The 14,730-nt window shown below is 51.5% G+C and overlaps 1 protein-coding gene across 1 annotated transcript in view; it reads right to left on the reverse strand.

The window, feature by feature from the left end:
* Nucleotides 1-6,000: 6,000 nt before the first annotated feature.
* OAF (out at first homolog) overlaps nucleotides 6,001-14,730 on the reverse strand; it is a 19,001-nt gene continuing 10,271 nt past the window's right edge. Inside the window, exons 2-4 of the mRNA XM_032285188.1 lie at nucleotides 12,201-12,335; nucleotides 8,793-8,973; nucleotides 6,001-7,073 (exon numbers count right to left, since the gene is read on the reverse strand). Coding sequence (XP_032141079.1) covers nucleotides 6,808-7,073; nucleotides 8,793-8,973; nucleotides 12,201-12,335 — 582 coding nt within the window. The 3' untranslated portion in view covers nucleotides 6,001-6,807. The remainder of the gene's footprint in view (nucleotides 7,074-8,792; nucleotides 8,974-12,200; nucleotides 12,336-14,730) is intronic.

The raw sequence follows: 14,730 nt of genomic DNA on the forward strand, positions 1-14,730 counted from the left end.
CCTACCTGCAATACCCTGGAGAGGTCTTCTTACCAAAGTGCTCATCCATGGCTAGGGAATGCACAGGGGAGGCCCCAGGTCTCGGCAAGCTGGAGATGTTGAATTTTAGTTTCAGATCACCGTTGGGTCGTCCAGTCCCTCCTCCAATCAAAGACCAGACCTCATCATGGAACCCTAGTTGGAGTCAGCCAGCTGGTTATTTCTGCTCAGTCAACCCAGTGACAGGTGATTCTGGCCTAATGGGCTGTGCATCCCGTTGCTGGACATCTCCGCCAGTTAAAACTACCTCCTGTACTGCCCTTTGCAGCTGCTTAGCTGCATGCCAACCCCGACACCCATAGCCGTGGGATCAGTGGCCATTCATTCATTCACAGCTGTGTCGGGGACCCACTGGAACTGCATGAGGCTAGGAGCTGGGAGTGCAATGGACACTGTTCCTACCTTCAGGATGCTCACAGTCAGATGCTTGTGGACCAATGAGCAGGCAGGTCCCTCATCCTATGGCATATGCTCTAGAAGGAAAGCACAGTGTGTCATGGGGACCTGCCATGGGACACACTGTCCCCGAAGCTGGGAACATTGGGAAAGGCTTCTTAGAGGAAGAGACATCAAAGCTGAGGTCCGCAGCTAAGAGGGAGAAAGCAAAGCAAAGGGAACAAAGGTGTATGCCAGGAGGGGGCGTGGAGCATTTCCTGAGTCCCATGTAGTATAGACAAGGACTGACTGGGAGGGATGCAACAGCGTGAGCCAAGAGGGAGCTGATATTCACATGGGAGGACCATGAATCTGCCCTGACTTTGGTGAAAATAGTTCAGCTGTTTCGTTTCAGTAACAGATGACTTGTGGCACACATCCTAGCTGATTGCAGCATAGCCTTGAGTAGTGATTCCAAGGTTGGAAAGTGCTGGGGAGGAGGATGCTGGCAACAAGTTGGTCTGTGAAGGAGCAGGGAAAAATAGGGCAGAGATGGATAGGGACCTGGGCTTGAGGTGTTTTCTATTTTGTTCTTGAGATGAGAAAGAAATGTGAATTCTCTAGGGCCACTGGGAAGGAAGCAGGAAAGGGAGGGATGGAAGAGGAAGAGGGGATCATTTCCCCCACAGAGGGAGGTCTGGAGGAGCAGTGAGAAGGGACATGTCTCCATGAGGACAGGAGGGGAACTGGGAAGGTGGGTGCCAGTGCGGGCCAGGAAGTGGTGAAGAGACTTCTCCTCTCAAGGTTTCTGCTTTCTGTGATGTAGGAGGGGAGGGAGCTGCCTTTCATCCTGCCTCTCCCTGTTTAGGGATCAGGACCTTGTCACAGGAGCCAAGGCTGGAAAGATAGTTGCCCCCCAGGGGGATGTGGACACCAATCTTGTGACTGTCTTTCCCTCGCTCCACTGGGAGCCCCTGAGGTCTGACCTCCATGGAGGTCTGCACTGAGTCCCCACCAAGTAGGCCTGCACTTTCCACCCACTTTTGCCTTCTTCCCTCTACCACTGAATCTTCTAGGTCCCCAGTTGGGGCCACTGTGGTTATCAGTCAGAATCTCTGCAGGAAAACAGAGCCAACTCAACGTGGTGTGCCTTTTAAGGAAGGTGTTATTGACAGAGATGTGAGCAGGTTTAAGGGAACCAGCACCTAGAGAGGAGCAGCACAGAGAAGCAAGGGCAGAAGTGGCAACAGGAGGAGACGGTGGTATGGGAGCCCCAGAAGCTCTGGAGCCTTGGAGGAATGAAGCCAGTGCCACAGGTGTGGTGCGGAGGCAGCGAGGAGCAGGCAACTTACGCCCCACTGCTGTCCTGCCCTCCCATCTGCGGTGCCTCTCATCAGCTGAAGCCAGAGGGTGAGGGATCCCAGGTGAGGGCAGAGGAGGGTGGAAGGGAACAACCAGCTCAGCTGTCACCTGGCTCCAGCCAGTAGCTGATACTGAGAATAAGCCCTAGAATGCTGTCACATTTCTCACCGGTCAAACAGTGAACATTTTAGGATAATACCAAGCAATGGCGGGTGCAATGATTAATTTTATGTGTCAGTTTGTCCAGGCTCTCATACCCAGCTGTTTTGTCAAACATAGCCTAGACGTTGCTGTGAAGGTATTTTATAGATGTGATTACCTTTATAATCAGTTGACTTTATGGAAAAGATCACCCTTGTATTATGGGTGGTCCTCATCCAATCAGTTGAAGCCCTTGAGTGAAAGTGGAGGTTGTCTGCAGAAGGCATTCTGCCTTAAGACTGTAACACAGGAGTCCTGTCTGAGCCTGCTGCCCTGCCCTACAAATTTCGGACTCCAGGCTGACTGCAACACTAACTTTTGCCTGAGCTGCCAGACTGCTAGTCTGTTAGGATTTTGGACTTGCCAGATCCCAAAATCCAGCAAGCTAATTCCTTAAAATAAATCTATCTGTATGTGTGTATCTATTGGTTCTGTTTCTCTGGAGATCCCTGGCTGATACTACAGAATTTGGAGAGAACAGGGACTTTCAGACACTGCTAGTTGTGTGTAAGGTGGAACAGCCCCATTTCGAGGGCGATCTGACAGCAGTGTCCTACAGCATCCTATAATGTCCATGCCTGTGACACAGATGTTCCAGTTGCCTATTTTTTCTGTTTCTTTTCTTTTTTTTTTTTTTTTTTGAGATTGAGTCTCGCTCCTTCATCCAGGTTGGAGTGCAGTTGTGTGATCTTGGCTCACTGCAGCTTCCGCCTCCCAGATTCAAGCGATTCTCCTACCTCAGCCTCTCAAGTAGCTGGGATTACAGGTGTGCACCACCACACCGGCTAATGTTTGTATTTTTAGTAAAGACGGGATTTCACCATGTTGGCCAGGCTGGTCTTGAACTCCTGACCTCAGGTGATCCACCTGCCTTGGCTTCCCAAAGTGCTGGAGTTAGAGGTAGTTCCTTGTTTTTTCTATTCCTACCTATAGCCTGGTTTGTAAGAGCAAGTCACAGCAAACGATTCGATTTTCCATCAGCAGCCAAATGGCCAGTAAACCATTTGGGAGACTATTAGGTGATTAGACATGGAATGCCAGTGTTGGGGAAGACCTTAGAGATGACCCAATGAGACCCTCTCCCTTATCGGATGTGTGTGTCCCGCCCAAGCTCACATAGAGCTGGGACCCGGCGGGTGCCCATGCTCCTCCCATGCAGTGCTGGCCTCAAGCCTTTGGTTCTTGAGAGTGGCACCTGCCCTCCTTTTCACCAAAGTCCTTGTGCTCTCATCTACCAGAGATAGGTCCAATAAAGACTCTGGGGCAGAGGGCCTCCAGTTGTGGCCCACAGTTCCCCACCAAAGGCCTCCCTTGGCTAATAGGCCTGCAGGGAGAGAGGCCTGGAGAAAACCCACAGGAAGTCCACAGTGAGGCCCAGCCCAGCCCGGGTGAGGTTGCCCAGGGAACCAGCCACAACGCATCCTCCTGGCTTGCAGCAGCACCGGTGAGGGCTGGGTTTCTGGTCTCCCCGAGGATGCTTTGCTTACCCCTGGCAAAGGGAAACCACAGCCTGTTCCTACCAACTCTGGTCCCAGGGAAGCTCTGGACACTCTCCCCACCAGTCCCCTGCCCACCACACGTTCAATGATTGCTACTACAGAGACTGGCCCAGGGGGGCTCCACATTCCACACTCCTCCCCATCCCACCGAAGCCCGGGTCCCCCTCCTGTGGGTGAGCTGTGCTCGCTGAGGTTCTGGCCGGCCAACCTCATAAAGCCATTTGGGTTGGGAGGCGGTGTGGAGTAAGAAAAGACAGAAGCTGGATCACAGTTCTGTTCTAACAAGATGTCTGGACTTGAACTTGGGCAGGTCACACAATTTTATAAGTGAGCCACATCTATAAAATGTTACAGAATTGCTACAAGGAGCCAATGTCCTAATTTATATGAAGGCACTTTGTAAACCCTAAAGTCTGCAGAGAAATGAGTACTGATATTACCTCCCCGGTGTTTACACGGTCACAAAGGCCTCCTGCCATAGGAAAGTCTTATCTCAGTGCTTCCCAAGCAGCTGACCACCTACATCTATTTTAACAAGCTCCCAAGTGATTCTGATGCACACCAAAATTTGCTTTTCAGCAAGGAAGTGAGCGTCATGGCAGGATTCCAGGCACTGTGACAGTGGGGTGAAGGCGGTTGGGAGGCTTTGGAATGGTGGCCTCCAGCCCTGGAATGTGACCCTGTGGGAGGGGTCTACTTTGCATAGTGTAAGGTCAGCCCAGAGTCTAAGGGAACCTTCTCATCCCCATCCCCTCAGACTAAGGAGGAACCCAAGGCAGGGATGTCTGGAGTGACGGTGTCCAGAGCCCCCTCATTGCAGGGGCCACAGACTAGGAGGTGCTAGTCAAGGAAGGTCGGAAAAATACTCCAAGTCTTGAAAACATTGCTTTCTAAAAAAGTATTACTTGGCCGGGCGCGGTGGCTCAAGCCTGTAATCCCAGTACTTTGGGAGGCCGAGGCGGGTGGATCACGAGGTCAAGAGATCCAGACCATCCTGGTCAACATGGTGAAACCCCGTCTCTACTAAAAATACAAAACATTAGCTGGGCATGGTGGCGCGTCCCTGTAATCCCAGCTACTCAGGAGGTTGAGGCAGGAGAATTGCCTGAACCCAGGAGGCGGAGGTTGCGGTGAGCCGAGATCGCGCCATTGTACTCCAGCCTGGGTAACAAGAGTGAAACTCCGTCTCAAAAAAAAAAATAAATAAATAAAAAATAAAAATAAAAAAGTATTACTTTTGGTGACTGGGAGGTCAGAAGGGAAGATGGAAAGGTATACTGATTTGGGGACTCTCCTTGCATCAAAAAAGGCACACAAGGGGTAGCAGGTGCTTCTCCAAGTACCCTTGCCCACCTGGAACAGTGGCTGGGGCTTGGGATGGAGGCCCTGGCAGAAAGGGAAGGAGAAAAAGACCTAGGTGGGGGGATGTAGGGGGGTGGCTGATGGGACAGCTCCCTCCCCATGCCCCAGCAAAGCTGATCTGGCCCTTGAAAACAGGTTCAGAAGGGAGGCATGCCCACCTGAAAAGGCTATCACCCCACTACCCTCAGCTCCACCAAGGCCAAATCATTACCATCTCCCAGCCTCGACCCACACCCCACTCTTCCAGAAAGCCTTTCCCAATATATGCAGCCTGCACATCCCCTGTTCTGAAACCACCCAGCATCCTGCCTGGCGCTTCCTATTACAGCCTCTTCATACTGGAAGATACTTGGGAAGTGAGAAGCCTTCCACATGTCCGATTTCATTGCCTCAAGCTCACAGATGCAGGAATGCCTGCTTTTCTTCACTAATGGTAATGATACTAAGCACGGCTAACAGTGAGCATTGTGTGCTAGACGCTTGACATGCAAGAATTCACTTCTATCTCTTAAGTAAACTCTTTTTTTTTTTTGAGATGGAGTCTTGCTCTGTCGCCCACGCTGGAGTGCAATGGCGAGGTCTCAGCTCACTGCAACCTCCGCCTCCCAGGTTCAAGCGGTTCTCCTGCCTCAGCCTGCCAAATAGCTGGGACTACAGATGCACGCCACCATAAGAGGCTAATTTTTGTATTTTTAGTAGAGATGGGGTTTCACTATGTTGGCCCAGCTGGTCTTGAGCTCCTGACCTCGTGATCCGCCCACCTCGGCCTCCTAAAGTGTTGGCATTACAGGTGCGAGCCACTGTGCTCAGCCAGTTAGCTCATTTTATAGCTGAGGGAGTGGAGGCACAGAGAGGTCAAGCAACTTGACCCATGGCTGCACAGCAGGTAAGTAGCTGAGTCCGGATCTGAAGCAGGGTTCCAATCTCCATACCATCTCTTGCCTTCCAGCTGGCTATTACTGACTGGCTTACTACAGTTGCAGCTGTCTGTCTTACTGTTTTGGGTGCGGAAGTTTTATCTCCTCCTTCCCTCCCCAAAAGGTTGAACACAGAGTAGGTGATTTAGAAATCATTGTTCCAAAATAGGCCACAGATAGGGTGTAGAGACACTTCTGACACCAGATGGCAGCATTGGCCAAAAGTTTTCTCCAAACTCTGGGTCTTGTCAGTCAAGTAAAAACTTAAAACGTTTATTTCTGGTACAAATGATAAATACTTTGCATTAAAAATCTGGAATTCAAGTTTTCCTCGTACTTCATGCTCCCTCACTGCCCCAGAACCTTACAAAAATATTTCTGTGTAGAGAGGGAAAGAGCTGGTGCCTGCTCTGGAGGCAAAGTCCAGGTCTGGGAAAGGCACTCGTGGTCTGCGGTCTGTCCCAGCGGCGGGAGGCCTCCACTGGCCCCACAGGTGGCCTCGGGGCCAGAAATGAGAACGTGCTGTCATCGATACAGGGGCTGCGGCATGGGTCCCCAACAGCTCCTTCTTTGGGGATAGGGAGCCCCTTGTTGGGGTGTAGGAAGAGACCGAGGGGCCAGGTCCTTCCAGTTGTGTGCATGGGGAGGGGACTTGTGTCTGGGGAGGTGGGTGTCCAGGGATAGACTCCTTTTAGGGTCTGAGCCTTTAAAGAGTTCAACAGAAGAACCACAGGCCATCACATTTTGGCGGCTTACAAGTGAACACTTCAGGGGAGATGCAGGAGGGAGGGGTGTAGGTCTGGGGAGCCCTCTCTCCCTCTGCCCGCAAGGAAGGCACAGGGTGGGAGTGGGGGTGCCTTCATGAGACCCCCTGCCGTGCCACACCCTTTTCACAGTCATGCGAGATGGGGCCAGAGGGGCCCAGGCTCCAGGTCCAGGGGAGTGGGGAGGGAGGGAAATAAGGCCTCAGGTGGGGGCTACCACCCCCTCTGACAGCTGGTGAAGAGTAGTGGGCCCAGAGAAGCCCCCCAGGATCCCCCACCCCAGCCTGGCTAGGGGTCCTCATCCCAGAGACACAGCTGCCTCTGGGGCACGTAGAAGTCGAAGCTGTAGCTCTTCTGGCAGCTGCGGATGCCACACTTGTAGGGCGTGGGCCGCTCGCGGCTGTGGCAGTACTTGAGCATGCAGGGGTACCAGGCCAGGCTCAGGCCATAACGGCAGGCGCAGGGCTTCCCACGGTCCCCCATCTGCCCGCAGCGAGGCAGCTCCACCTGCTCTGAGGCCTTGGGCAGAGCCTCGAACACAGAACTGTCCACACCTGGGGATAGAGGTAAGGATCAGAGAGGGATGGAGGGAGGGAGGGAGCTCCCCCAGCCAGGGACTGCTGCCATTCCCCACTTGGTCTCCTCCGTCATCCAATAGGCATTGACAGACACATCCATTTCCAAGCGTGCCGTGGGATGCAGAGGTAAGACCTGGGCACTAGGCTCCTCCTTGCTGGGCTCATGGGAGAAACAGATTAAATGGCAATCGCCCTCCTCCACGGCATCAACTGAGTGCCAGGGCTCTGCTTACAGTACCTCTTACAGTACCCATGGGCTAAGTACTGTCATCCCTGTTTTACTGATGAGAACACTGACCCAGACAAGTTTAATGATCTGGCCAAGGTTTCAAGGCCTCCACTTAGCCACACTGCCACCCACTGATTTAAAAGGTCACCATACTGGAGTGTGCTAAGGTAGAGGTGTGGAGAGGCGGGTTTGGAAGTCAAGGAAGGCTTTTTTTTTTTCCATGACGGAGTCTTGCTCTGTCGTCCAGGCTGAAGTGCAGTGGTGTGATCTCGGCTCACTGCAACCTCCACCTCCCGAGTTCAAACAATTCTCCTACCTCAGCCTCCTGAGTAGCTGGGACTGCAGGCATGTACCACCATGCCCAGCTAATTTTTTGGTATTTTTGCTAGAGACGGGGTTTTGCCACGTTGGCCAGACTGGGAAGGCTTCTTAAGAAAGGTGACATGTGAGTAGGGCCAGGCAGGGAAGGGCCAGCAAAGCACACCCAGAGGGGCAGGTCAGGGTGGCCAGGGCTTGGGGCCAACGGGAAAGCGCATATGAGGGGCGCTGGGGGAGATGGAAGGGACCGGCGGGTTTGGCTCAGGGGCTGTATGGGAGGGGCCCGCTTCTGAGGGATGCTTACGTCAAGCCTGCGCCATAGTCTGGGGTGCAGGATGTATGTGTGTGGAGGGCAAGACCACAGCTCCGTTGGGCATTTCTAAATCTGGGCCTGCCCTGGGAGGAGCAGGCATTTCTCCAGTGCTCATGGCAGAAGGCACAGGGGCCTGGAGTGGGAATGGCGCCATTTCCCTCACCCCTCCACACAGAGGGCGTGAGGGCAGCCCTGGGAAAGGTACCCAGAGAGGGACCAGCTGGGAAGTCACAGAAGTCAGGAAGGCAGGGACCATGCAGAGGGGAGAGGTGCTCCCAAGGATCTTGCAGAAGAGATGACGGCACCGGGAAGCCCGAAGCTGATTTCCAAGAGGTGGCAGTGGAAGGTGCCCAACTTCCATGACAGAAGGTCCCATCTCTGTGTCCTCACTAAGGGCAGGGATGAGGGGAAGTACCTGGGAATCTCCCTCCACAGGGCCTAGCAGAGTCTGTGTGCCCTGCCTGGAGTAGGGTCTGTTCCTCTGGCTGACACTTCTCACTGAATACTCACACAGGTGCCACTTCCTCCAGGAAGCCTTCCCAGACTAACTGCAGCCTGGTGTGAGGGTCCCTCCCTGAATGCCTGTAGCATCATGGTACTCTATCACACTTAACTCTGCAGATCTGCCCTGCTGGGGGACAGGAACGGAGTGTCTACATCTCTGAGTCCTGTGTCAATACATCCCTGCAGGTGATCAGTAAATGTCCCCTGAACAAATGAAAGGCTAATAATGAGACTCAGCTGATGATGTCCCTGCCCTCCTCCACTGCTCTGTGCTGTTTCCCCATCCCCTTCCCTCCACCCAGCAGTGGGCAGTGCCCAGCTCCCAGCTGACCTTGTTCTAGCCAGAACCGGACGTCCTCCTGGCGGGTGTAGATGGCATCCGCGGCCTCGGCACACACGTTGTGGAGATGGGGGCTCAGCAGGCCCCCCCGGCTGAAGTTGACAGCAACATCCATGTGCAGCTGCTCCGGATCCCGAACCTCCTCCGCCTGCCGTACTGCCCGGGGGTTTTTCTGTGTGCAAGAGAGAAGCCACTCCCACCTGGCTTCAGAATGCTCCCTGTCCATCTTCCCCGACTCTCCAGAGTCAGGCAAGCCCAGGCTTACTGCCTTTAGAACGCTGGGGCCATCTGCAGGGTGGCAGCCCCACCCTCTGCAACTGGCAGAGAAACCAATGCCCAGAGTACAGTCGAGCCTTTTCAGCTTCTATCCAGAATGGACACTTCCCAAACTACGTGCTGGCCACTGGGCTGACCTCTGGGGCTGGACTGAGAATGCTGAGGTGTGGTTGGGAGTTGGAGGTGGGTGGGCCAGGCAAGCTGTGCCAGGGCATATAACCTCTGGAATCACGTACTTTCCAACATCCAGGGAACCAAGTCCCTTTGCGAAAGCAGGCAAAGGGCAGGGGTGAGGAGGCACCCAGGGCGGACTCTGCTGGACAGGCCAGGGAACCTAGATGAGCCTGGGGCAAGGCCCTAAGTCTAAGACACCAGAAGCGGGCCAGCAGGTTTGAGGGTTTTGAACACGTTACATATGTTAGCACACTAAATTCCCCTACAACCCATTTTCTCAATGAGAAAACTGTGACTTTTAAAGTAACTTGTCCAGAGAGAGATCCAAGATGACTGATCACTAGCAGCTCGGGATTGTAGCTCCCAGTGAAAGCGCAGAGAACGAGAGGACGCCACACTTTCAGACGAATTTTTGTTGCTCACGCACCAGGAGATTCCCAGCGGAGGAGCCCCATGGGTCGCCAGCGCGACTCTTGTGGCCGGCGAGGCGGTTTTGCCGCCGCCTTGGTGCGGCGGTTCTTGGTGCAGAGTCAGAAAAGCACCATCAATCTTAACGCCGCTGTTTTGGCCGGGGCAGTGGGTTGCTCAGATTTTAGCGCCAGGAATCAACAAGTTGGACGTCTATTCAGAAACCCAACTATAAAGACGGTAATTATAAAGACCACAGATGGATAAATCTATAACGAAGGGAAGAAACCAGCCTAAAAAGGCTGAGAATACCCAAAATCAGAACGCCTCTCCCTCTACAGGGGATCACAGCTCCTCATCAGCAACGGAACAAGGCCTGATGGAGAACGAGTGTGTTCCATTAACAGAAGCAGGCTTCAAAAGGTGGGTGATAAGAAACTTCTGTGAATTAAAAGAACTTGTTCTAACCCAATGCAAAGAAACTAAGAACTTTGAAAAAAGGTTTGACAAAATGTTAACAAGAATACACAATTTAGAGAGGAATATTAGTGAATTAATGGAGCTGAAAAACACAACACGAGAACTTCGCAAACTATGCACAAGTTTTAACAGCCGAATCGATCAAGCAGAAGAAAAGATATCAGAGGTCGAAGACCAACTTAATGAAATAAAACGAGAAGACAAGGTTAGAGAAAAAAGGATAAAAAGGAAGGAGCAAAGTCTCCAAAAAATATGGGACTATGTGAAAAGACCTAATCTACGCTTGATAGGTATACCTGAATGTAACAAAGAGAATCAATCCAAGCTGGAAAATACGCTTCAGGATGTTATTCAGGAAAACTTTCCCAACCTAGCAAGGCAGGACAATATTCAACTCCAGGTAATACAGAGAACACCACAAAGATATTCCTCAAGAAGACCAACCTCAAGGTACATAATCGCCAGATTCACCAGGGTTGAAATGAAAGAGAAAATACTGAGGGCAGCCAGAGAGAAAGGTCAGGTTACCCATAAAGGGAAGCCTATCAGACTCACAGCAGATCTTTCAGCAGAAACCCTACAAGACAGAAGAGAGTGGGGGCCAATATTCAACATCCTTAAAGAAAAGAACTTTCAACCCAGAATTTTACATCCAGCCAAACTAAGCTTCACAAGAGAAGGAAAAATAAAATCTTTTGTGAACAAGCAAGCACTTAGAGATTTCATCACCACCAGGCCTGCTTTACAAGAGCTTCTGAAAGAACCACTACACATAGAAAGGAACAACCAGTATCAGCCTTTCTAAAAAATACCAAAAAGTAAAGAGCATCAACATAATCAAGAATTTACATCAACTAATAGGCAAAACAGCCAGCTAACATTAAATGGCAGTATTAAACTCACATATATTATTATTAATTCTAAATTTAAATCGACTAAATCCCCCAGTCCAAAGACACAGACAGGCAAAAAAAGCCAAAACCCATCGGTATGCTGCATCCAGACCCATCTCACATGCAAGGATACACAAAGACTCAAAACAAAGGGATGGAGAAAGATTTACCAACCAAATGGAGAGCAAAAATAAATATAAATAAAAAGCAGGAGTTGCTTTAAAGCAACAAAGATCAAAAGAAGCAAAGAAGGATATTACATAATGATAAAAGGATCAATGCAACAAGAAGAGCTAAAGATCCTAAATATATACACACCAGGTACAGGAATACCCAGGTATATAAGACTTATAAAGAGACTTAGACTCCCACACAATAATATTGGGAGATTTCAACATCAATATTAGACAGATCAGTGGGACAGAAAATTAACAGCGATATCCAGGATTTGAACTCAGATCCGGAACAAGTAAACTTAATTAACATTTATAGAACTCTCCACTTTAAATACACAAAATACACACTCTTATCAGTACCACATCACACCTATTTACAGGTTTAAATGAAATATTGGTTGGCTGCTTGTTTGTTATTTTCTTCCCTCATTTTTTTTTCATGTCTCTATTATTAAGCACAATTATAGGCATATCCATTTTTAGACTGCATTCTAGCCCGGGCAATAAAGCAACACCCCCGTTCCCTCTCCCTCTTCCTCTTTCTCTTTCTTCCTCTCCTTAATTCTTTTTCTTTCTTTCTTGTTTTTAAAAATTAAGAAAAAAAAATAACTTGTCCAACGTCACCCAACTGAGTGACAGAGGAGATGTGATGCTTGATCTGACCTCAGAGCCCAAGACAAGTGTGTGACCCCTGTCACACAGAGGGAGGTGCTGGAACTGGACGGGAGAAATCTGGGAGATGGGGTTCAGTTAGTGATCTGCAGCTCTGGGGTCAGGTTTGGCCTGGGGCAAAATTAGGGACTCAGGACCCTAGGGTGAATGGGGTGGCAGAGATGAGGGTGGTTTAAGGGCAGAGGGTCCAGGAACAGTGTGAGGATGAGGAGCCGGGTGGGAGGCTGAGGTTGGGGGATCCGGGCTGAGAGCCAGGCCGGCTGCAGGGGTCGGGGCTGCAGGTCAGGAGCTGGGCTGGGCAGGCCTGGTGGGGCACTTACCTGCCGGAGCTTGGCCATGGCCTCGCTGGGGATGATCTCGTTGTGCTGCAGCCGGGTGACAAAGCAGAGGGCCTGGAACTGACTCTGCCCCTTCTCCAGCTCCCCCAGGATCAGGGCCCGGAAGATCTTCACATCCTAAAGAAGGGCAGGAGGATGAGAACAGCTGGAGGGTGTGAGACCTTCCCACCAGCCCAGCGGGTACTCAGCTTGGGCCCCGGAGGGGACGCCTGGACACTGCCTGGCAACAGGCACCTCCCTCCTGCTGGTCTAGGAATTTTTATCTTTTCCATTTAAACCCGTGACTTAAAAGAATGAACACACCCCAAATGTCCCAAAGCTTCCTGGAATATTGACAAAGTGAACCACTAGAGTTTTCCATAGAGAACCTTTTAAAAGGATGAAGCTTCACCTTGAAGCAAACATCATCTCTTTTTGGTTCCTTATTTATTCACAGCTGATGATCCCCCTTGGCAGAACTCCTTAACGCCACCCTGATCAGGTGGGTCAGGGCCTCCACAGCCACCTGACTAGGGCCTCATGGAGGAGCGCTTGACTTTTTCAAGTACCAATTCCAAGTTTCTTTCTCTGAGTTTTTTTCTTTGTAGTTCCAATAGCTAGAAATCTCAGACATTCTTATTCAGTAGATTTGGGGAGAGGTCTCAACGTGCCCCTGGTGCTTCTGATCGGCCAGGTTCCTGGCCACCCACCTCTGAGTGAGTGGGGTGGGGGGGCCAGGACAGGGTGAGGGCAGAGTGGGAGGCTGGCGGCAGCTGTTGCAGCCTTCCTGCCTGAGGGCGCTGGGGTGCCTCACTACTTCCTTCCCTCCCCACTTCCCCTTTCCCCCATGGGGTTGCTAATGGCATTGCCACCGTCCAAGGGCTCCTTCCTGTTACTGACTCACCATGTAAATGGGGGTCTGCAGGAGGATGGAGGGCTGCAGGGTGGGCTGCGTTCCCTTCCCTATCTGGCTGCTGGAACTCTGTGCTCTGCCCACCTGCACTGCTCACCACATGGGAAGCAGCCCCTTGCCTTCCTACCCATCTCTGTGACTTGATTAACTCTGCTCCCAGTGAGAAGTTAGTGGGTCCCAGTCAGAAGTGGTCTACATCTGTCAAGGCCCCTCCTATGGTGAAGGCAGCCTGCCCTCAGTTACCATTCTCTGCTGGGAACCCCTACGGTTCTGCAGAGACTTAGAATGACAACCCTGTGCGTCATCTATCAATACCCGGGGCCCCAGCCCGTCCACACAGTCACTGAGCGCTTACTGTACACAGGTGAGAACAGAGGTGCCTCAGCAACAGGGTCTGAGCACCCCGCTTGGAGTCCCAGTACATGCAGCAAGGGACTCACAGCTCCACCTAAAGCTGCACTGCATTAGTGGGTCCTCCAGGCTTTTCCCCAGTTTCCTTGATGTGTAAAAAGGGGATGATCCCACAGTTATGTGACAGGGCTGTAGTGAGGACTAAGTAAATTATCTGAAAGATTCTCACACGGGGTATGTGCTGGCTGGGATTATTCTTGTAGGCGACCAGCAAGCCTTGTGGGCAATCTGCAACAAACGAGTGCATGTCATCTCACAAATGCCCATGTATTTCTGCAGCCCTTAACTCTACACAGAAGTTTCTCTTACTTCCTTTTATTGTAAATGATCTCTGGAACAAGGAGGTGTGGAAGTATAGGGGAAGGTTTTCCAGAAAGGGAAATTGAGATCAGCTGTTGAGGAAGGTTCCATTAGGTTCCTTATGATCCTGGAGACTTGTGAGGAAGGTGAATCAGAGCTCAGCTTAACCCCTGCTTCCTCTCAACAGGAAATCCCTTCTTGGTCTTGATGCTGCAATCTCCTTGTCCTGCCCGGCTGGGCTATCTGATCCTCCCCTCACTCAGGTCGGCTGAGGAGAGAGGGAGGCTGCCCTGCCTGTAGCACTTTCCATTCTGGGCTCAATTCCTGCCAGGTGAGACTTGATACTAGACTTCCCCTACCAGAGCTTGAGCCAGGCCATGTCCCTGGCAGGATCCCCCAGGAAGGATCCGAAATCCACTTCCCCAGTATTTTCAGCTCGGACTCTTTGGAGGGAAGCCTATCTGGATATTCACAGCATCTTCTCCAACACCAAAGGTGCATGAAATACCCGGCAGTCTCACGGCTGCTCAGGGGTCTCTTTCCTTGGTGACATCACCTGATTACCATTGGCAAGAGAAGGTACTTGAACTTTTGGACTAGACGATGAAAGAAATCTATTTGAGGCCGGGCGCGGTGGCTCAAGCCTGTAATCCCAGCACTTTGGGAGGCCGAGGTGGGTGGATCACGAGGTCAAGAGATCGAGACCATCCTGGTCAACATGGTGAAACCCCATCTCTACTAAAAATACAAAAAAAATCAGCTGGGCATGGTGGCGCGTGCCTGTAATCCCAGCTACTCAGGAGGCTGAGGCAGGAGAATTGCCTGAACCCAGGAGGTGGAGGTTGCGGTGAGCCGAGATCGCGCCATTGCACTCCAGCCTGGGTAACAAGAGCGAAACTCCGTCTCAAA

The sequence above is a fragment of the Sapajus apella genome, unplaced genomic scaffold, assembly GCF_009761245.1.
Source record: "Sapajus apella isolate SASKATOON/1434 unplaced genomic scaffold, GSC_monkey_1.0 scaffold16, whole genome shotgun sequence".
NCBI classification, from domain to species: domain Eukaryota; kingdom Metazoa; phylum Chordata; class Mammalia; order Primates; family Cebidae; genus Sapajus; species Sapajus apella.